General features: G+C 54.9%; 1 protein-coding gene across 5 annotated transcripts in view; it reads left to right on the top strand.

The window, feature by feature from the left end:
- Positions 1–22641, top strand: part of LOC307112825 (interleukin-4 receptor subunit alpha-like) — a 45592-nt gene extending 22951 nt beyond the window's left edge. For 2 of the 5 annotated variants that reach the window (XM_079793889.1, XM_079793890.1), the window contains exons 5-10: positions 5199–5350; positions 10107–10263; positions 12274–12373; positions 14165–14243; positions 15570–15619; positions 16425–19869. In XM_079793889.1, coding sequence (XP_079650015.1) covers positions 5199–5350; positions 10107–10263; positions 12274–12373; positions 14165–14243; positions 15570–15619; positions 16425–17949 — 2063 coding nt within the window. In that variant the 3' untranslated portion in view covers positions 17950–19869. Of the gene's footprint in view, positions 1–5198; positions 5351–10106; positions 10264–12273; positions 12374–14164; positions 14244–15569; positions 15620–16424; positions 19870–22398 lie in introns of those variants that run through there. The other 3 variants (XM_079793888.1, XM_079793887.1, XR_013814756.1) reach the window with 2 other exon arrangements.
- Positions 22642–23659: the final 1018 nt, after the last annotated feature.

The following is a 23659-nucleotide window of genomic DNA, read 5'->3' as shown; positions in this document are numbered from 1 at the left end:
GGCCATAACAAAAGACAATGAAGGCCATTTCATAATACTAAAAGGTTCGACACAATAAGAGTATGTAACACTGGTAAACATATATGCACCCAATATAGGAACACCTAAATATGTAAAAACACTTCTAGAGGACTTTAAGGGAGAGATTGACAGCAATACAATCATAGTAGGGAACTTTAACATATTAATGACATCACTGGATAGATCTTCTAGACAAAAACAATCAACAAGAAAACAGGAACCCTAAACGACACACTAAATCAAATGGACTTAATAGACATTTACAGAAAATTTCACCCCAAAGATACAGAATATTTATTCTTCTCAAGTGCACATGGGACATTCTCAAAGGCAGACCACATGTTAGGATGCAAGCTAAGTCTTGACAAAGTCAAGAGGATTGAAATCATATCAAGCATCTTCTCAGATCACAATGGCATGAAACTAGAGATCAACTATAAAAAACACCCCCCCCCCAAAAAAAAAAAAAAACAACACAAAAAACACACATTCAAACACATGGAGGCTAAATGGCATGTTATTAAACAATGAATGGGTCACCAACAAAATCAAGGAAGTAATAAAAAACTTCCTGGAAACAAATGAAAATGAACACACACAACCCAAAGCCTATGGGACACAGTGAAAGTAATCCTGAGAGAGAAGTTCCTAGCACTACAGGCCTACCTCAAGAAACAAGAAAAATTGCTAATAAACTCTCTAACACTACAACTTAAAGATAGAGAATGAGAATAGCAAGAAAAGCCCAGAGTAAGTAGAAGGAAGGAAATAATAAAGATTAGAGCAGAAATAAACAAGATACAGACTAAAAAAATATATAAAAAATCAATGAAACCAAGAGCTGGTTCTTTGAAAAGATAAACAAGATTGATGCACCTTTAGCCTGGCTCATCAAGAAACAAAGAGAGAGAACCCAAATAAATAAAATCAGTAACAAAAGCAGTAAAGCAACCACTGACACCATAGAAATACCAAGGGCTGTAAGAAAATACTATGAACAACTATATGCCAACAGCTGAACAACCTGGATGAAATGGACAAATTCCTAGAAAAATACAACCTTCTAAAACTTAATCAGGAAGAAGCAGAAAACCCGAATAGGCCGATAACTACTGATGAAATAGAAGCAGTAATAATAATAATAATAATAATAATAATAATAATAATAAAACACCCAGCAAACAAAAGCTCTGGCCTGGATGGCTTCCAGGAGAGTTTTATCAAATATTCAAAGAAGAATTAACACCTATCCTCCTCAAACTATTCCAAAAAATCCAAGAGGAAGGAACACCAAGTTCTTTTTATGAGGCCAGCATTACCCTAATTCCAAAACCAGATAAAGACACTACAAAGAAAGAGAATTATAGGCCAATATTCCTGATGAACATAGATGCTAAAATCTTCAACAAAATATTAGCAAATTGGATCCAGCAGTATATTTAAAAGATCATACACCATGACCAAGTGGGATTTATTCGATGGATGCGAGGCTGGTAAAATATTTGCAAATCAATAAATGTGATACAAAATCCAATACCCATTTTTTATAAAAACTCTCAGCAAAGTAGGAATAGAGGAATCATACCTCAACAAAATAAAGGCCACATATGACAAACCTACAGCCAACATCGTACTCAATGGGCAAAAACTAAAACCATTTCCCCTAAAAACTGGAACAAGACAGGATTGTCCACATTCACCACTTTTATTCGACATAGTACTGGAGGTCCTAGCAACAGCGATCAGACAAGAAGAAAAAATAAAAGGCATCCAATGGAAATGAGGTTGTAAAACTGTCATTATTCACAGATGACATGATATTATACAGAGAAAACCCCAAAGACTCCACCAAAAAACTGCTAGATTTAATAAAGGATTTGGGCAATGTAGCAGGATACAAAATTAACACCTAGAAATCACTGGCATTATTATACACCAATAATGAATTCTCAGAAAGAAAAACTAAAAAAATCCCTTTTACTATTGCAACAAAAAAATTAAGATTCTTAGGAATAAATTTAACCAAGGAGGTAAAAGACCTGTACTCAGAAAACTACAGAACATTGAAAAAAGAGATAGAAGAGGATATAAATAAGTGGTAGAATTTACTGTGTTCATGGATTTATAGAAGTAACATCATTAATATGTCTATACTACCCAAAGCAATATATAGATTCAATGAAATCCCTATTAAATTGCCAAGGGCATACTTCACAGATCTAGAACAAACACTCCAAAAATTTGTATATAATAATAATAATAATAATAATAATAATAATAATAAAAAGACTGAATAGCTGCAGCAATCCTGAGAAAAAAGAACAAAGTTAGAGGGATCACAAGAGCAGATATCAAATTATACTACAAAGCCTGGTACTGGCACAAATCAATGGAACAGAACGGAGACCCCAGAAATCGACCCAACCCATAATGCTAATTACTCTTCACTAAAGGAGGCAAGAGCATACAATGGAGTACAGACAGTTTCGTCAATTAATGGTGTTGGAAAAATTGGAGACACAGGCAAAAAAAAAAAAAGAAACTAGGCCACCAACTTAGACCATACACAAGAATATACTCAAAATGGATAAAATACTTAAATGTAAGTCATGAAACATAAAAATCCTTGAAGAAAACATAGGTAGCAAAATATTAGAGATGTCATGTAGCAAAATTTTCACTGATACAACGCCTAGGGCAAGAGAAACAAAAGAAAAAATAAATAGACTACATCAAAATAAAAAGCTTCTGCACAGCAAAAGAAAATAGCATCTAAATGAAAAGGGAACCCACTGTATGAGAGAACATATTTGCCAATGATATGTCTGATAAGGGGTTAATATCCAAAATATATAAAGTGCTCATACAAATCAAAAAAAGAAAAACAACCCAATCAAAAAATGAACAGAAGACCTACATAGACACTTCTCCAAAGTGGACATATGGAAAAATGCTCAATGTCATTAATCATCAGAGAGATGCAAATTAAAATGACAATGAGGTACCACACCTCACACCTGTCAGAATGGCTACCATCAACAAATCAACAAACAATAAGTGCTGGAGAGGATGTGGAGAAACAGGAACCCTAATACACTGCTGGTGGGAATGCAGCCTGGTGCAGCCACTACGGAAATCAGTGTGGAGTCTCCTAAAAATTAAAAATGGAACTGCCATTTGACCCAGTGATCCCAGTTCTAGTAATATAGTCTAAGAAGCCTGAAACACCAATCAGAAAGAACATATAGCCCAGCTGGCATAGCTCAGTGGTTGAACATCAACCTATGAACCAGGAGGCCACGGTTTGATTCCAGCCAGGGCACATGCCTGGGTTGCAGGCTCAATCCCCAGTGTGGGACATGCAGGAGGCAACCATTCGATGACTCTCTCTCATAATTGTTGTTCCTACCTCTCTCTCCATCTCCCTTCCTCTCTGAAATCAATGAAAACATATTTTGAAAAAATAAAAATTAAAAGAAAGAACACATGCACATCTATGTTCATAGCAGCACAACTTACAATAGCTAAGATCTGGAAACAGCCCAAGTGCCCATCAGTAGATGAGTGGATAAAAAAGCGGTGGCATATTTACACCATGGAATACTATGCAGCAGTAAAAAAGAAGGACCGCTTATCCTTTGAGACTGCATGGAGGGACCTGGAGAGTATTGTGCTAAGCGAAATAAGCTAGTCAGAGAAAGACAAGTGTCACATGATCCACTCATATGTGGAGTCTAATGAACAAAATAAACTGATGAACAAAATAGATCCAGAGACATAGAAGCATGGAACAGAGTGTGGAACCTCAGATGGAAGGCGGGGGAGGGTGGGTGGATGGAAAGAAATCAACCAAAGAACTTGTATGCATGTATGCATAACCCATGGGCACAGACAATAAGGTAGGTGGTGGAGGTTGGGGGAGAGAGGGGAGGGTTATAAGAGGCCAATGGGAGAAAAAAGATTATCTTTTTAACAATAAAGATAGAAAAAATATATCTAAGTGGAAAAAAATAATGGCATGAAATAAATAGAAAAAATATATAGATCCAGAGACATAGAAGCATGGGAAACTGTCGCATCTCAGAGGGAAGGCAGGGGTGGGTGGGAGGGAGGGAGGGAAGAGATCAGCAAAAGAACTTGTATGCATGTATTCATAACCCATGGGCACAGACAATAGGGTGGTGGAGGCCTGGGGCAGGAGGCGGGGTGGGCTAGATGGGGTCAGTGAGGAAAAATGGGAACATATGTAATACTTTCAACAATAAAGATTTTCAGAAGCCCACAAAACACCATTTATTGCTGTGTGACCTTGGGCAAGTCACATTACCTCTCTGAGCCTCAGTTTCCAGAAGAGAGTTCTTACCCCCATTTTGCAGTTGAATAAACTGTAGTGCGGAGAAGGCAAGTAACCTGCCTAAGGTCACACAGTCCTGAGCAGGAGAGGCAGGGTCTCGCAGCCTCCGCCACTCCACCAGCAGTTCCTGAAGGGCCCGCTCACCCGCTGGTGGCCCAGGGTTATTCAAATGGACCCATGAACAAGCCCATGAACGTGTTTGTTGATTTTTTTAAATCCTCGCCCAAGGATATTTATTTTCATTGATTTTTAGAGAGAGTGGAAGAGAAAGGGAAAGACAGAGAAACATCGATGTGAGAGAAACACATCGATTGGTTGCCTCCTGCATGAGCCCTGATCAGGGCCTGGGCTGGGGAGGAGCCTGCAACTGAGGTACGTGCCCTTGACCGGAATCGAACCCGGAACCCTTTGGTCCTCAGGCCAACTCTCTATCCACTGAGCAAAACCGGCTTGGGCATGATTTTAATGCATATTATATACTTGTGATCTCACTGGTATGATTGCTTAAAAAGAGCCCAAGTTTAAACACATGAATCAAAATAAAGAAAAATACATAGTACATAATATAGCTCACAGATGTGGCTAAAAGTGTGAAGGACAAAGTGTAAACGCCGAAGTTTGGGTTATTTGGCGTATATGTGTTGGGTTCCCTGTGGCTCCAGGGAGAAATGGAGCAACGCTGGAGTGCGTGCTGGGATTGTAACTGTTATGACTGAATCTACGTGGTGCCTACAAATGTATGCGGAGGTGGTGTTGGCTAAAAACCTCAGTGGCCTGGGTTCTGAGGGCCCACAAGCCCTCACCAGGCCCCGCTTCTCCCCAGTGAAACCCAGGGCCCCCGGAAACCTCACGGTTAACGCCACGGACTCCCACATGTGGCAGCTGACCTGGAGCGACCCGTACCCTCCCAACGGCAGCCTGCACTCCAAGCTCTCCTACCTGGTCAACATTTCAAATGAAGACGACCCCACGGAGGTGAGTGGCCACGTGGGGGTTCTGCACCACCTCCTGGGACTCGGGGAGCGGAGACCCCGCCCCAGGGTGGGAGACAGAGAGGAGCCCGGCTGACCGCAGCCAGGGACCTAGAGTCCCGGCTTCTGTCCCTCCACCCCTGGCCTGGCGCCAGGTGTGCAGAGAAGGGACGTGATTTGTGGGCTCTGCTCCTCCCTGTAAAGGAGGCTCTGGGCACAGCTGTGTGTCCCAGGGGCCGGAGGGGCACTGAGATTTCAGGAACCCTCTCAAATGACCGAGTCCCACCGTGACACCCTCACTCAGCATCGTCTCTATCCCGACCCTGACTGGTCAAGGCAGGCGTCTCAGCGGAGCTGACTGGCTTAGTAACCCTTCCCGCCATAGGAGGAGGCGTGGCTCAGAGCCTCCCTGGGACACAGTCCAGCCGTAATTTAGGGCCATCGCCGGGTCTCACTGCGGTGACTTCCATGTGACACTCGTGGCGGCTGATACTTGCCTTCTGGGCCCAGCAGAGCCGGTTCTGTTCTAGATGAGGCATGGACGCAGGCAGTGCTGGCCTATCAAGTAGATACTAGCGGCCGGACGCAAGGACACAGGACAGCGGGGCTGCTATTTTAGTTGCAGGTGGGGGTGGGGGTCACCCTGGGCCTGGCGTCCCCCAGAACTGGGTGCCAGTACCTGCCCTGCCACTTGCCGCTGCATGATGTCGAGCTTGCCACTTACCCTCCTTGTGCCTTGTTTTCTCATCTGTAACATGGGGATAAGAGGGCTATGAGAGCAGGAAGTGGCTGGCACAGCTGAGCTCCATGCCCAGCACAAAGGGTGTTATAAACATCCTCCTCCTTTTCTCCCGAGTGCCACGGCCTTGGAAACTCCGTCTTCCCCCCGCCCCCCATGCCCGGCCTGTAACCCCTCCGCCAGAGTGTCGAGGCCCGCGCTGACCTGTAACCCCTCCGCCAGAGTGTCGAGGCCCGCGCTGACCTGTAACCCCTCCACCAGAGTGTCGAGGCCCGCGCTGACCTGTAACCCCTCCACCAGAGTGTCGAGGCCCGCGCTGACCTGTAACCCCTCCACCAGAGTGTTGAGGCCTGCGCTGAGCCATGCCCCGTGTCCTGGGCCCAGACATCCGAAGCCCCCACGTTGGCTTCTGCTGCTGCTGCCTCTCTTCCTGGCACGCGGGAGCTGGTGATGCTCATTTCCATCTCTCAGGCGTGGTTCCTCCTTGGCCGTGGGGTAGGGGCAGGAATGGGGCGCACACACTGCGAGGCTCGGAGCAGGTGGGAGAGGCGGGGCTTGGTCCATCAGTCCTCCCAGGTGCCGTGCCTGGTCAGGGTATAGTCTGGGGGTGAGATAAGGGTCCAAAGACATTTACTTATCTGCTTATCACGGCTGGACCCAGCTCCCAGGAATCTCTCCGTCGCTCGGCCCTGCTTGCTTCCGCCTTGGCTCCATTTTCAGGCGGGCTCTTCCCTCATGTGGCCGCCGTGCCCAGGAGCAGCTCCAGGCGCTGGTCCCAAGTGCTCTTCTGCCCAGTGATTCTCAGTAAACGTCCCGGGACCAGTTCGATGCTCACTTGCCTGGCTTGGGCCATTGGCCAATCTCGACCCATCACAGGCTGTGGGCAGGAGAGAGGGTGCTGGCTGTGCTCCGATCGGCCAGGGGGAGTCACATGCTCACCTCTGGAGCTTCAGGTGGGGTCAGCTCCACCCAGGCCTGATGGGGTGGGAATGAGCCAGAGGGGAGGAGCGGGGGTGGCTCCCCAAGGAGACTGGGGACGGGAAACGGCCTGGCCGGGCTCTGGCAGTGGACAGAGTTGGTCAGTGTGCCTGGGCTGGGGCTGCCCCAGGCCTCAGAAGTCAGGTCCAGCTTCTTGTTGGTGGGGCAGAGGCTGCTGAGACACCCCTCCCCACGTCTCAACTGGAGGCAGAGCTGGGCTTCGAGGCCAGGACTTCAACTCCAGAGCCGAGCTCTGGCCCTGCCCAGGATTGTCCTCAGACGCGGTCTCCCCGACGGCGGCCTTTCTGTTAAACACCAGCCCGCCACAGGCAGTCCCTCGCAGGCTCCGGCTCTCTCGTTTCCCAGGACACATTTCCCAGTCCCCGCTCTCTCCAGGGTGTCCGATTCCTTTGCTGAACCAGATCCAGCTGCTGCTTCCAGCTCAAACATCTCAGGTCTAGAAAGAAAGGAAGACAGCGTTGTCCCGTCCCAGCCCCGTCTCCCACAGCCCCTGTCCCCCTTATTCCACCCCCCCCCCCGAAAGCTCCGCTTCCCCCGTTTCTCCAGAACCTGCCAAGGTTTTGCCTCCTGTCGTGCAGCCTCCCTCAGCTCCCTTCACACAAGACATTTCCCCCAACTCGCTCCCAGCCTCCAAGCCGAGCTGCAGCGGCCAGAGGAGGAGGGAGAGCCGCGAAGGGAGGGACCGGCACGGGGAGGAGCCCCAGGCACAGGGTTCAGGCCACCCACTTGCCGGCAGAATTTATCTTGAACAACAGATTTTTATTTCATCTTATTTTTTTTAAAAAAGTAATATTTATATGACGTAAAAAAATGTAAATGGTAGAAAAGGACTTAGGATGGAAATGTGTTTCTCTTCCAACCTCAACCTCCAGTTCCTCTCCCCAGAGGTTGGCCCCGGCGCTGCCTCGTGCGAGGAGGGAAGGGGGGCCGCTGGAGCCGGCAGAGGCCTGAGGTGTGTCCTTCCAGATTTACGTCTGTGCAAGCAGGTGTGACGTTCACTCAGCCTTCCGTGGCTGCACATAACGCCACCACACACAGCTGCTTTAAACAGCTCACATCCGCCGCCCCATCGTTTCTGGGGGTCAGGAGTCTGGGCACGGCCTCGCTGGGTCCCCGGCAGCAACCACGGCGTGGCCAGGGCTGCAGTATGGCCTGAGGCTCACAGGGAAGGATGGCTCCCGGGCTCCTGTGAGGTTGGCCGCATCCGTGTGCCGTGGGCTGTTGGGCCGAGAGCCTCAGGTCCTTGCGGGCCCTCAGCTGGAGGCCACCCTCCGTTCTTCCCTCGTGGCCTTCTCCCACCAGCCAGGGAGAGAGGGCATCCCGGGGAGTCGGAATGACGGTCTCACATGATGTAATAACACGCATGCGGTCCCACACACCATCACCTTTGCATGTTCTGTGGGTGAGAAACAAGTCACAGTCCTGCCCACACTCAAGAGGAGGGACCGTACAAGGGCAAGATACAAGGGGGGATCCTGGGGCCCTCAGTTTGTCAGACACCATTTTTTTTTAACACAACAGGCAGCAGACAACACCTACTAATCATCATCTTACCTTGTCCACTCAGCTACAGTCTTGGAAGTCTTCCCAGTGGGGGCCGGGTGGGCGGGGCTGAGATTGGGGCCATGTGCCTGGGCTGGGTGGGCCGGGTCTGGGCCATGTGCCTGGGCCGGGTGGGCGGGGCTGAGATTGGGGCCATGTGCCTGGGCTGGGTGGGCGGGGCTGAGATTGGGGCCATGTGCCTGGGCTGGGTGGGCGGGGCTGAGATTGGGGCCATGTGCCTGGGCTGGGTGGGCGGGGTCTGGGCCATGTGCCTGGGCCGGGTGGGCGGGGCTGAGATTGGGGCCATGTGCCTGGGCTGGGTGGGCGGGGTCTGGGCCATGTGCCTGGGCCGGGTGGGCGGGGCTGAGATTGGGGCCATGTGCCTGGGCTGGGTGGGCCGGGTCTGGGCCATGTGCCTGGGCCGGGTGGGCGGGGCTGAGATTGGGGCCATGTGCCTGGGCTGGGTGGGCCGGGTCTGGGCCATGTGCCTGGGCCGGGTGGGCGGGGCTGAGATTGGGGCCATGTGACTGGGCCGGGTGGGTGGGGCTGAGATTGGGGCCATGTGACTGGGCCGGGTGGGTGGGGCTGAGATTGGGGCCATGTGACTGGGCCGGGTGGGCGGGGCTGAGATTGGGGCCATGTGACTGGGCCGGGTGGGTGGGGCTGAGATTGGGGCCATGTGACTGGGCCGGGTGGGCGGGGCGCGGGGGCGCGGGAGGTTGGGGAGGTTGAGGTTCAGGGCCATGTGCCTGGGCTGGATGTGAGGCTCTAGAGCAGGGGTCCTCAAACTTTTTAAACAGGGGGCCAGTTCACTGTCCCTCAGACCGTTGGAGGACCGGACTATAGTTAAAAAAAAAAACTATGAACAAATTCCTATGCACACTGCACATATCTTATTTTGAAGTAAAAAAACAAAACGGCAAAAACACCCGCATGTGGCCCGCGGGCCGTAGTTTTGAGGACGCCTGCTCTAGAGAGCCCTTTGAGCTCTCTGTCTGCATCGGAAAGATCATCACGCTCCCTGTGTGCCAGGCCCTGTCCTAAGCACTTCCCTGCATCAACCCATTTAATCCTCATAGCAACCCTGGGAGGCAGGCACTTTTACCCTCATTGCAGAAGAGGAATTGAGGTCCAGAGAGGTTCTGTCACTAACCTAAGGTCACACAGCCCGAAAGTGACAGTAGGGACCCTTGCCCTCAACTTACAGATGAGGAAACTAAAGCTCAGAGAGGTTCCGACTCGCCCCAGTCATGTCGTAGGGCCGGTCAGTGGGGGTAGGGTGGGCCGGTTTCCTGACCCATCTCACTCGAGTCCGGTCACAGCCATGGAGGTGCCAAACTGCCTGCGTTGGAGGAATGACCCAATAAATACCAGGCTGGCGGCTCTTACACTCCGTGGGGCCAGCCAAGGACAGCAGCCCGAGTGGGGGTGGTACGGCCCGCCCCCAGCTGAGCGGTAATGTCTTCCTTTCCTCCCCCAGTTCCTAGTCCGGAATGTGACCTACAAGGAGCCCACCCTCCGCTTCCCAGCCAGCACCCTGAAGCCTGGGGCCCGCTACCGCGCGCGGGTGCGAGCCTGGGCTCCGAGCTACAACAGCCTGTGGAGCGAGTGGAGCCCCCCTGTCAAGTGGCTTCACGGTGAGTATCCGTGGAGAGTGCTGAGCAGTGAGAATCCTCCCCACTTCACGCTGTGCCCAGACCCTGGCCCTGGCCGAGCGTCCGGGTTTCCGTCCTAGGACGCCTCCACGGCAGGTAACAGAGGAACGGCTGACAGGGCGCACTGCCCCGGCGGGCAGGCGAGGCTGCAGGGACAGGTGCCCAGGAGGTCCGCGCTTTCCCCTGTGGAAATGTGCTTCCATTTGTGTAACAGCCCAGCGCGAACTGTGCTGGTCTGAGGGTGGTCTTCCTCCCGTGGCTCCATCTCTCTCTAGGACAGAGATGATTAACCTTGTGTGTCATGGACCCTTGGGCAGTCAGGGAGGCCTGAGGACCCATTCAGAATAACGTTTTTAAAGGCATAAAATAAAGCACAGAGGGCTACAGGGGAAACTAGTTTTATTGAAATGCAATTATAAAATACCTTAAATATGTTTGTGATCTGGGAAGATATGCTTCTCTGTTAACACATTAGAAACAGGAGCGAGGGCAGTTCTCATCAATACTGTCACTGGAAAGCGGGTGAGATAAGTGACGTTTTGTGATCTGGCAGCGGCAATGTGGTAGGAGAACAGCTGTGATGTCTGTTGGCAGCTGAGTGACTGCTGATGCTCCCTCCATTCCTAACGGGAGGAAATGCGAGGTGTCAGAAGTGAGTGAAAATAAAGATGCCATTTCTTTCCCACCCAAGTCCCAGACCTCTGAATTCTGTCTGCAACCTTGTTGGAGGTCTGTGGACCCCAAGTTAAGGATCTCGAAGGGCCCTGCCATTGTCTGCATCCAACCAAAAGGGGAAGGAGAGCAGGGAGACCTCCCTGCTTCTTAAAAGCCTTAGCCTGGCCTGGCTGGATGAACATTGTACCATGCACTGAGAGGTAACTGGTTCGATTCCTGGCCTGGGCACAAGCCCGGGTTGTGGGCTCAATCCCCAGTGGGGGGCGTGCAGGAGGTGGCCAATTGATCAATGTTTCTCTCTCATCAGTGTTTCTGTCTCTTTTTTTCTCCCTTCCTCTCCTTCAAAAATCAATGAAAACATACACTTTTTTAAAAAGCCTTAGCCTGAAGTGACACATCATTCCTTCTCAAGTTCTATTGGTGAAACTGGCCACATGGCCACACGTAGCTGCAAGGGATTCTGGGGAATGTAGCCCTCACTTGTAGCTGCATCCCCAAAGCAACTCTTTGCAACTTGATCACATGGCTTTTGCAATAGAAATGTTGAATTATCTCACATAAAATGAAGTCTTACATGTGGACCTTCCCAGGTTCATATAGCAGCTCAGGGAACAAAACAGACAGAAATCCTGCCCTTCTGGAACTGGCACTCAGGGGAGGGGGAGACAGAAAATAAACATACAGAAAAGAGGAAATCAGATCAACCCAGACCCAGGCGGCAGTGGGTCTGGAAGACAGTAAAGCAGGGAAAGGGGACGGAGTGATGGTAGACAGGGCGTGGGGAGAGTTTTTGGAGCTGGCGAGGGTGAGGTGAAGGAGGAGAGGAGCCCGCTGTGCGTAGGTGATAGCAGCTATGGGGTGCAGGCCCTGTTCTGAGTGCCGTGGGTAGTAAGTCGCGTGACCCTCACAACTCCCCGTGAAATGAGTACTATTGTTAACCCCATTGTACCGGTGAGGAAACCGAGGCACGGAGAGTGTGAGGGACGTGTCCTGGGTCACCAGTGAGGATATGACAGAGCCAGGCTTTGAACTCAGGTCGTCCAGGGCCAGAGTCACTGCCCTTGACCTCTGTGCTTCAGGAAAGAGCAGCAAGTTCAAGACCCTGAGCTGGCACTGAGCGTGGAGGAGCAGGGGGCAGCAAGGGGGCCGGTGTGGCAAGGGCTCAGGGTGCAAGGGGAGGGCAGCAGGGGCTGAGGCGGGAGGGCTTGGGGGGGCCCTCGGGGAGCCATTGTCCTGAGGCCCCGGTCTCCAGCCGGGGAAATGGAGACCCGGCTGTACTTAGCACGACGCGGGCTCACGGTTCCCTCCCACTTCCAGACTACGAGCGGCCCTGGGAGCAGCACCTCCCGCTTGCCGTCGGCATCTCCTGCATCGTCATCGTGGTCGTCTGCCTGTCCTGCTACTTCAGCATCCTCAAGTGAGCCTGGGCCAGCCCCCGGGGTGGGGAGTGGGCAGGAGTCCCTCCTCATCGGTCAGCTGGCAGTCCTCGTTCAACCATAAGTGTTTATTGAGCGGCTACTGTGTGCGAGGCACTGAGGCAACAGCTGAAACAAAACCCACAGGACTCTGCTCCTTGTGGGAGACCGATGTCAGGTCTACAGACAGCCATGGCGTCTCCCACAGCAACCCAAGCGCTGAAGGAAATAAACCGGGTGCAGGGCACAGATGTCCCGGGCGCTGTGTCGGGGGGTGGGGGTGGGTAGGGGGGTGGGGGCGGGGGGGGTAGGGGATATTTGAGCTGAGGCCTGCCTGGGGGAAGGAGCTGGCCAGGGTGGGGCTGGGAGGGGCCTATCCTTGGGAAAAGGAGGTGGATCATGCCCGGGGTGTGGTCCAGACAGTTGGGGGCAGGTGACAATAGACTGAGGAATTCTAGCCGATTGCCCTGACAGTCGGGAGACCTGGGCTCGGGTCTGGCCCTGGCGCTGGTAGCTGTGTGACTGGCTCCTCCTTTGGAGGCTGAGAGAGAGCGAGAACGTATTTCGTCAGTCCTAAGAGTCTAAGAGAGTCTTGGATCACAGTGTGTTGTTAGGTAGAAGGAGAGGAGCCTGGTTTTCAGGAAACATGGTGTCTCAGAGCCTCAGTCCTCCCATCTCTGAAATGGGACTAGTGAGTCCTCCCTCACTATGTGAGGATTAGTGATGGCCGAGGATTGAGCGAGTGTCCCGCACTCCGCTGGGCACACAGTAAGTGTGCAGGGGTTGAAGCTTTCCTCTCCGTGTCTTGTCACTGACACCTCCTAGCCACTGTGGGCTGGTCTTTTCCCCTTCTCTGAGCCTCAGTTTCCCCATCGCCTGTGCTCCCAGCCCCACTCACTGTCCAGCACTCCAGCCTTCTTGCTGTTCTTTGAACGCACCAAGCAAGTTCCCTCCAAACCTTTGCACTCCCTGTGCCCCTACCTGGAAAGCCCTTTCCCCTGACATCGCCATGACTCGCTCCTCTTCCACTTTCAGTCGCCACTCAGAGGCCACCTCCTCAGGGAGGCCTTCCTGGATCACACCCTCCATTCCTCTCTATTCCTTTATCTTCTTCGTTTTCACTCATGGCGCTGGATGCCATAATTAATGTCCTGTAGTTATTTCTGTCTGTCTCCTCTTCTAGAAGGTCAGCTACGTGAGGGCGGGGCTTTTGTCTGTCTTGTTCACTGTTGTGTCCCCGAGGCCTGGCACAGTGAGTGGTACATAGTAGGTGCTCAGTACAGCACGGTGACTGACAGTGGAGTCAGCGGAGGCTGATCCAGGGCAATCTGAGGACCTTCCCTCAGAGCTGACACTCCATGGCTCCAGGCCGACCAGGGGAGGGAAGGAACCTATTTCTCCCAGGGTCTCCTGGGCTTCTCAGGCCTCCCCTGGCCTGGCTCTCAGTGCTCCGTGGGGGACTGCTGATGGGCACACCCCGAATTCTCCGCAGCTTGAGTCCCTCCTGCTTCCCTGGGCTTGTTCCCACTGAGGACAGAGGCGGCGAGTCGGGAGCTCCGTTCTGGGTAGCAAAATGCTGGGGCACGAACCGGCTCCTCTGCGGCCAGCTGTCCCTTCAGCCCTGTGAGCCTCAGTCTGCTCATCTGTGAATGGGGTTGGCAGTAGGACCTGTCCCCTGGGCTTAGGGTGAGACCTCCAACACCAATCAACATGGTCCTGACCCCTAGGGAGAACTGGCGATGTGATCATTTCTTTGGGAGGAGGGACCAACGCGTTTCCCTTTTCTTTTTCAGGATTAAGAAAGAATGGTGGGACCGAATCCCCAGCCCGGCCCGCAGCCCCCTCGTGGCGGTTGTCACCCGGGAGGCTCAGGTAGGAGAGTGGCTGGTCCGATGCTGTGACTGCTCCCAGCAGGAACTAGGATTCAGGCGTCTGGGATGTTAGATACTCACTGGCTTTGGGTTTGCACCTGAGCCGTCAGGAAGGTCCCAGCGCAGGTTGATTCTGCAGCCCAGTGTGTCCATCGGGGGCCCACAGGCTGCCCCCCCCCACCCCCGGCTTTCAGAGCCTCTTTTCAGCCTTGGGTGGGTTCCCTCCCTTGGGAGGAGATGGCCCCTGCGGTCACCTGCCTGTCGTCCCCTGGGGAGGTACCTGCACCCGGGCAGGAGGCCAAGAGGCCAGGGAGAGGGCACTCAGCTCCTGTGTGTTCCTCTTACGAGCAGGAAGCTGCTGCCAAAGCGCCAGCCAATCCCCTCATTTCTCATTGGCCTGAGTTGCATCACATGCTCGTTCCTAACCTTCACCTGCAAGGAGCGGGAATACCGTGAGGCCAGCCAGGCGGCCAGCCCTGAGCGGCGGCCACGTGTGGTTTGCCTGAGCTCATCGGGGCTCTCTCGGAGGGAGGGGCGGGTGCCGGTCCTTCAGGTCTCCAGCGACCCTCTGGCAGGCTCTGGAGTCGGTGGTGCTGACTGTGAACCCTGGCTCTGCCACTCACGGGCAGAGTGGGCTGGGTTTGAGCGAGTGGCTTAACTTCTCGGAGCCTCGGTTTCCTCGTGTGGGGTGTGCAGTGTTCATGTAATGGTTGGAATTCGCCGAGACGGTGCATGTGAAGTGTGTGTCACCGGGCCCTGCACAGAGTCAGCGTCGTCCACGTGTCAGTCAGCTTTTGCTGTGCAGCAAATTATCCCGAAAATTGGTTGAAACGAGACCTATCTGTAGCCCTTGCTTCTGCAGGTCGCTCAGCAGTGGGGTCGGGAGGGGGTCTGGGCCGGGCAGGGCAGCTCCCTGGGCGGGCTCGTCCCCAGCGGCCTCACGCTCCGGTCCTGCGGTTGTCTGGCTCTCGCCTGGGCCGCGGAGTGACTGAGCCGTGTGTCATCCTCCCACAGGCTGGCCCGTGGGCACAGGGTCACATACCACCTTCTGTTGCCCAAAGCAAGTCACAGGGCCAGGCCAGATCCAAGGGGCGTGGGAGCTGCCGACAACAGTGGCCATTTTTGCCTTCAGCCACAGCAACTTAACATTAGGGCGGCCTCCCTCCCTCCCAGGGACTGAGGCTCCGGGAGCTGCTGTGGCCTGGTCTGACCTCCGGCCCAGGCGACGGCAGGGCCTGCAGTCCTCCCACCGCGAACGCGGAGCTCGCCGTGGCCAGGCTGGCAGGAGGCCTCTCCGCTCTGCTCATTGGCTGTCTCGGTGTTTCAGGTGCCACCATGGGGGAAGACCACTGGGGGCCAGGAACCAGCCAAGTGCCCGTACGTATATGAACTTCGGTCAGAGCCCGTGTGGATTGGGAAGGGGGTGGAATTGGCGCAGTGGGCCCCATCTTGAGAGCGGGGTCCCTCCCCGCTCCATGTCTGCCTTCTCTTCCTTGGCATTCAGCACTGTTCCTTTGAAGGGTGCAGGGGGAGGAGTGGTCTGGGAAGGTAGCTGCTGGCGGGGCCCCTGAATTTCCCTGGGTGGGTCAGGCAGGTGCTGAGCCCCCTTGGGGGTGCACTCTGGCCTGAGCGAGGCTGTAGAGTCAAGTACCCGGGCAGTGGTGCCCGTTGCAAAGTGCTGACATAATTGCATACTGGTTGGCAAACACCACTGTCCTACGCCCTGAGGATGCCACCAGCACATTAGCCTCCTTAGCGCCGCCCCCAGGGCCTCTGGGCCTCCCACGGAGCAGTAGCTAAAGTTTAGACCTGGCACCGCAGGGGACTCAGGACGCGGGGAGCCCTGGACCCGGCAGCCGTCCTGAGTGGGCATCCCCTATGCTGCGTGTTGATGTGTGTTTAAATCCCGTCATCCCTGACAAAGACTGATTTATTCAGTAGTCTGAGCTTGTAGTGGGTCCAGGTTATGTGCTGAGCTCCAGGCATCCCGAAGGCAGCAGGGCCCTGCCTTCCAGGAGCTCCCGGGGCAGGAGTGGGGTAGACGGAGAGGCAGTGGTTGCAAAGCCAGGAGGCCCGTCTGCAATAGGTAGGCATCAGTCCAGGGTGGCTTCAAGCTGGGTTTTGAGGGATGAAATGGAGTTTTTCAAGTGGAGACACTGACCTGACCCAACTGCTTTTGCAGATACTGGAAGACTTGTCTGACTAAGCTCCTGCCCTGTTTACTGGAGCCTGGCGTGGAAAGGGGTGACAGTTCCTCCAAGGCGGCCAGGAGCGGGCCTGCCCAGGGCCCTGGACAACCAGCACGGCGCCCCGTGGAGGTCAGCAGCGCGGTCCTCTGGCCGGAGAGCATCAGCGTGGTGACATGCTTGGAGCTGCTAGAGGCCCCGGTGGAGAGTGAGGAGGAGGAGCAGGAGGAGGAAGATGGAAGGAGCTCCTGCCCCTCGCCGGAGAGCAGCGGGGCCGGCTTCCAGGAGAGCAGGGCGGGCATCGCGGCCCGGCTGACGGAGAGCCTGCTCCTGGACCTCCTCGGGGGCGCGGACGGGGGCTTCTGCCCGCCGGGCTCGGGGGAGTCCTGCCTTCTTCCTCCCTCAGCAGGTGCGAGTGCTCAGAAGCCTTGGGCTGAGTTGCCAGGGGAGGCGCCTCAGGAGGCCTCACTTCAGGGCAGGGAGCAGCCTTCTGACCCAGAGCGCCCCCCGGCCACTCGGACGCAGAGCCCAGCCGGCCTGGCTGTCGCAGAGCTGCCCGCCACCGTCATCACCGACAACCCCTCGTACCGCAGCTTCAGCAGCTTGCTGCGCCCGCCCTCGGGTCCTGGAGAGCTCGACTCAGACCCGCAGCTGGCCGAATACCCGGGAGACAGGGACCCCAACGTCCTCTCTGCTCCACCCGCTGCGCTCCAGCCTGAGCCAGAAACCTGGGAGCAGGGCCTCCGGCAGTGCGTCCTCCAGCACCGGGCGGCCGCCCCCCCCTCGGCCCCCGGGGGCTACCGGCAGTTCGCGCAGGCGGTGAGGCAGGGCTGCGCCCAGGGCGGCGAGGCGGGCGGCCCGCCCGGAGAAGCCGGCTACAAGGCCTTCTCCAGCCTGCTGGCCAGCGGAGCCGTGTGCCCAGGGCCGCCTGGGGCTGAGGCCGGCAGTGGGGAGGGGTGCTACAGGCCCCTCCAGGGCCTCGCTTCCGGCAGCCCTGGGGATCCTGCCCCGGCCCCCCTGTTCACCTTCGGGCTGGACATGGGGCCACCTCCCAGCCCTCAGAACTCGCTCCTCATTGGCTCCCCGGAGTGCCCCGGTCTGGAGCCAGTGGCACAGGGCAAGGACAGCCAGAAGCGCCCGCTCGCCCTGCAGCAGGCCCCGGCCCCCCGCGGGGACGACCTGGGCAGCGGCTTCGTGTACTCAGCCCTCACCTGCCACCTGTGCGGCCACCTGAAGCAGTGTCACGGCCAGGAGGAGCGGGGCGAGGCCCACGGCGTGGCCCCCCGCTGCTGTGGCTGCCGCTGTGGAGACAGCTCCGAGCCCCTGGGGAGCCCCCTGCCAGGCGGGGTTCTGCTGGAGGCCAGCCTCCCTCCGGCCTCCCTGGCACCCCTGGGTGTCTCGGAGGAGGGCAAGGCCCCCCAGTTCTTCCAGCCTGGCCCCAGCAATGCTCAGAGCTCAAGCCAGACCCCCCAAATGGTGGCCATGCTCTCCACGGGGCCCACAGGCATGAGTGCGTCCTAGGTGTGCGCCCTCGTTGCTGTGCGCGCCTCAGCCCTGCCTGCGAACCCCCCCACCCCGCCCCCCGGAGGGCAGCCAGGCTGGCGTGGCCGAGAGACTCGGAGAAGCCCGTGTGAAGTGAGGCTGTCTGACCCCGGGCTGCAGAGGCCGGACCCTGTTCTCAACACGGACAGCTCAGCGCGTGCCGCGGGCGGGGAGGCGCAGGAGCGGGGCCCACAGAGCCACCTGCAGGGACCCGGGGGCTCCGGGCACCTTGGCTTGTGAACGAGCTCTTGGCCACCTGATCGGCCCACGCTTCTCCAGCCACTGCCCGTCACGCCGCCCAAGGCCTGTTTGTCCACCTGGTCACTCGGTTGCCCACGTCTTGCCCGGTCCCGGGCCTCGCTGCTGTCATGTCACTGGACTGGACGCTGAGCCTAGAAACTAATCAAGCAATGGGAACGCATCGGGAGGCTTTGGGGGGCTGATGGGAAACCCGGTCCTGGGAGCGTGGTGATTAGCCCAGAGGTGCCATTCATTCAACAGCTTCATCAGGCCGACACGGAGCAGGATCTGGGCAGTGGAGGGGGCTTAGTCAAGCAGGGGAAACAGAAGCACATGAAAAACCGTGATTACCACGCAGTGACAGTTTGCTGGGGGACCCCGGTAAGCGTGGGATCCCCGGAATAAACACACCCACCTACCTTGGGGCCAGTCTGTGCCCTGCAGACACCGTGGCTGCAGCCACAGAGACCAGAGGGAGAGCTTCGCCCTGAGATCCGGCTGAGCTGGGCGTTCCAGACGCCGACACCAGGCACGTTTCGCCTGCACGCCAGCCCGGGCCTCACGCTGAGTAATGTGTGTTTGTGTGCGTCTCAAAGATTGTTTAAACCTAATATTTGTATTTGCTGAGGAGGCTGGAACGGGAGGGGGTGGAGTTTTATACAAGTAAAGGTTCTTTATCTCTTTTGTTATGAAACAAGCATGCTGCCATTGTGAGTACTTTATCTTTATTAACTCATTGACTCCACACAGGGACTCAAGTGCAATGAGTTGGTTTAGGAGGGGATCCCAGGAAGCCCCCCGTGGGGAGCGGGGCAGGGAGGCAGGGAAGGGCAGGAGGCAGTAAAGGGTGTGTTACCAAACAGCGCCAGCCGGGCGGCTGCTGCCTGATCCTGCCGGGAGCTTTGGAAAGCCATGCACCGTGTATACCTAGAGGTGTCTTTGCAAAGGGGGTGGGGGCTGGGGTGTTCGTCCACCCACTCCCCTCTGCCACTGGTGGAGGCCACTGGCAGGGGCACTGGCAGCAGCTCCACGCTTTGCCAAGGCACACAGCTCGTTGGTAGCAGGCCCATGGCTGACCCCAGGCATGTCTGTCACCCAGGCTCTCTGTAGGTGATGGTTCTGCACATCCAGGTAGATGGCGTGATGGACTGGGCCTCCGACGGGCAGGCAGGGGATCGTAAGCTCCTAGGTATGTTACTCTGTGTCTCTGTCACACTTTCAAATGAGAGGCTTGGCCGTTTGAGGTTCCTTCCTGCTCTGGCGTTCTACACAGTGCGCTAGAGGGGACGGGGCGCTCACTGCCTGACATGCAGCCTGATGTTTGTCCAAGTGTCTCCTTTGTGCTGAGCCCAAAACTACCTCTTTAGCTGCTGGAGTCAATACACACACACACACACACACACACACACACACACACACACACACGGTTTGCAGGTGGGGAAACAGCTCCAGAGAGGAAAAGGGATTTGCTAAGGTCAACAGTGAATGGCAGAGCCTGAACTGGACTTTGCCTTCAGGAGCCTTCATAACAAAATGAAAGAATTAAAAATAAAAATAGCTCTTTAGTGCCAAGCAGTATGCTAAGTGCTGTATATCCACGGTGTCAGCTCTAGCAGGCAGGTCCGTTCATCCCAATGTTACAGCTGAGGGAGCAGGCCCAGAGAGGTTGCGGTTTGGCCTAGGGTCACACAGCGAGGAGGTCCTGGAGCCAGGTCTGACTGCAGAGCTCCAGCCCCATGGGATGCCATCTCCTGTGCAGTACGGCACCTCTTCACATGTCAGCTCTAATCCACTTTGTCTGAGCAGCGTCCCAGAAAACCCAGTTTAAAAAGTAAGCAGCAAACAGAAAATTCATTTGTGTGGGTGGTGGAGGGGCAGTTGGGTTGAGGTGCAACAGAATGGAGGCAGGAGTCACTGTTCTCTCCTTGGGATTTTATAAGGAGACCCAGCTTGTCGGCTGAGGCTGATGTGACAGAAATAACTGGGCTTGGGGAGGCTGGGATGGGGAATTAGAGAACCTCCCGTCTCTTCCCTGCCTTTAAACCCGCCCTCCAGGCTCACGGAAGCTGGAGAAAGGCCACTGTTCCTGCTTCCCAACCCCCTTCTCCAGCTTAACACGGGGGAGGAGGGAGCAGAGCAGAAAAGCAGGTCGCAGGAAAGCCCACTTGAGATCCCCACCTATGTTTACTGAGCACCTACTACGCCAGGTACTGCGCTGGGTGCTGAGGAAACAGTGGGATGAGCTTGCTTCCCTCCTGGACCTTATAGTTCAGTCGGGGAGACAGACATGAAACAGACAAAAGGAAAACTTGCAAACACCAATGGGTGCTGTGAACCCTGAGAAAGACACCTACTAAGAAGGGCTCCTGGTGGCTAACTGGGCTCAAATTTAAAAAGGCCCCACACACAGACCCTAGCAGCAATAGCCATGCACAGATCTCTCATGCAAACTGCACCTCAGGGAGAAGCCTGCACTGAACTGTGCCTGCACTGTGTTTCTGCCATCTGAGCCAGCCTTATAAAGGAACTAGAGGCCTGGTGCATGAGATTCGTGCACTCAGGGGTAGGGATGGGGGAGGTCCCTCAGCCCAGCCTGATCCCTCTGGCAGTCTGGCAGTTGCAAGGATAAGGATAGCGCTGCCACGGAGGCAGGAGAGGCTCCTGCCACCACCGCTGCGCTCGCCAGCTGTGAGGCCGGCTCAGGGCTTCTGGCTGAGCTGTGCTCACCCTGTGGGAGCACACTGACTACCCGGGGAAGCTCCTGTGTTAAGCGTCTGCCCCCTGATGGTCAGTGCACATCATAGCGACTGGTCGGTCCACCATTCAGTTGATTTGCATATTAGCCTTTTATTATATAGGATTCCTGGAATCCTATTTCAACCAATAAGACTGAGGTTTCCCCCCATCCCATTGGAGCTGTGCAACCAGAGTGGCTCTATCCTGACCAATCAGGACAGTGCCTTTTGGACCAATCAAATGGTGAGGATTTGAAGTCCTCATTTACATGTGGATAGACAAATCAGGGATCAAGGGCAGGGACTTCTGTCCATATAAACCAGCTCCCCTCTGGCTCTGAGAAGGCACTTTCCCTTCCCACTGAAGACTGAGCCTGCCTGGCTGAGCTGGAACACTGAAGCTGCCTCTCTGGAACAGAGTGGAGCCTCAGGAGCAGGGCTGTCTGAGAGGGGCCTGGCTCCAGGGCTGCCTTCCAGCCGAGCTGTTCCACAGCCGTGCTGAACCATAACTGAGCTGTTTGCACTGAATAAAGTCTCCTTCTTCACCACACCCCACGTTGGGGGTTCCTGTTGCTGTTGAAGGGGTGCCAACAACCGTCAGTTGACAGTGCTCTGCAGAAAACAGGGTCTGAGACACGGGGAGCTAAAGGGAGGTCTTTAAGGAGGTGACCTGAGTTGAGCCCTCAGTGACTAGAAGTCAGGATGGACTAGGTGAGGAGCTACCTGAGCAGAGCGTAGAGCAGGCACAAAGGCCCTGAGGCACCGGAGTTTGGCGTGTTCACGGAAAGACCAGCCACAGCAGTGAACCAGGGACAGTGCGGGGAGGAAGGTGGGCACAATGGGGGATGGAGTGAGGAATTTATATTTGGCTTAAATGAACATTAGCCCCATCCCCTGAGAAACATGGCCCAATAGACACCCGTCTCTCTTTAATCTCCCCAGTCCCCAATGTAACCCGCCCACAAGCAGGAGCCAATGAGAGGACACGGAGCCCCTGGACGTCCTCCAATAGGGCTCCCTCTCACCTTGCAGAAGTGGAGGACTAAGGCTCCCCCCACAGCAGCGCTGGCTAACGTCCTCGTTGCTGGTATTCTCACGCAGGAATAAAGGCACTCCCACCGGGAATGAGTGGATTTGCACAGAGGAGTGGCTGGCTGCCAGGGCCTTCCTTGGAATTTTCTTTGACAAAAGACTTTTTCAAATTCCCTTAAAATCTGGTCCTTGGCCTCCCAAGTCCTGGTCTCCAAATTAGGCAGGACACCCCAAGGGTCTTTGGGGCGTAAAGCCCTAGACCCCTTCGCTGCCTTCTAGGTCCCTTTTAATCCTGCCTGTGTCTTTGTTTTCTCATTGGGAAACAGAAAGTTAGGGGCAGAAACGGAATAGTGGGGACTAGCTATAGTTACAAGAAACATTAACCATGCTCTGTTAACCGTGATTGTTCTGTTCTGACCAGAGGAAGCACATTCTAAGCTGGCTGGGAGTTGTACGCCCTGGCACATGGGCGCTGACATCAGAATGCAGTCCGTCCTGCTTTTCTGAGAACTGCCTGTCATGGAAAGATTCAACAGTCTAGTCCCGGAGGCGCCAGAGGTACCCGCTCTCCTGGGCACCCCCGCCCCTGCCGGCCCACATTGCCTGTACCCTGGAACCATTACAGCCTGCCCACTTCCCCACGCCTGTCATTCCTGCTTCCCCATGTCATCTCTGTCCCTCTACCCAACAATAGAAGCAGTGGCTGATGGTGGGGTGCAGAGCAGATTTCTCTGGTTGACCTGCTGCTCTCCCATCCTGCCGGCAGGACTGGAATAAACGCTCCTACATGATTCAACCCTGTCTCTGCTTAATGGGCTCAAGTAGTGACAGGCAGCCCGGACCCACTGGTTGTCCGGTTACAAAAGGATAATAAAACCCATGTCGGGGAGAGTTCCTGAAGATAGTCTCCACGTAATCGTCTTCACCACGTCTCAGATTTGCTCCAGCCTGGCTGGGGCCCAGGTGACAAGAATTAAAGGTACAAACAGCTGAGAAAGCTAGACTTCTCAGCCCTGGCCACTGCTCCAGGTTTGTCTGAACTTCCCTGTGTCTCTGTGGGCTCCCACTTCCGCTGCCACTGCCATTGGTTAAGCCTGACAGGGGAGCCCAGCTTCTGCCCCCCGGGTCCCCCACGCTCTCTGGCTTATGCCTACCCTTCCTGGGTCGGGACTGCCCCACACCAGGCCTGGGATTCACTCCTTCATTCGAATAGTTCTCCCTGACAGGCAATTGTTAAACCAAAAATACATTTCTCAAGTTATGAGCATGGATCAAAGTTCTATTTTAAATTTACAGGAAGGAAGTCAGAAAAGAAGAGAGAACTCAGGTTCCATGAACGACCTTAGGAAGCGGTCTTATAGCCACAGTGCTGTCCCACAGAACTTCTTACGGTGGGGACGCTCACGGTCCGATTCGGAGGCCACCCGCCACGCTGGGCTAGTGGGCATTTGGAATGAGGCTGTGTGGCTGAGGACATGATTTTTAAATGTTATTAGGCTAGCCGGTAAATGTAAACAGCCACCTGTGGCTGGTGAGTCCCGTATTGGACAGAGCAGGGCTAGCAGGTCATTTTAGTCCACGTACAACTGTTTTCTCAGCCTGGAGGGGGGGTACAGACCCAGGGAGACGGAGCGAGAGAGAAGAGGGACAGCCGACTGCACCAAAAGTGACTCGGGAGTCAC

Source organism: Cnephaeus nilssonii, assembly GCF_951640355.1.
Source record: "Cnephaeus nilssonii genome assembly, chromosome: 2".
NCBI lineage: Eukaryota > Metazoa > Chordata > Mammalia > Chiroptera > Vespertilionidae > Cnephaeus > Cnephaeus nilssonii.
The sequence above is the reverse complement of the archived record's forward strand: the minus strand, read 5'-3'. Positions and strand labels throughout refer to the sequence as shown.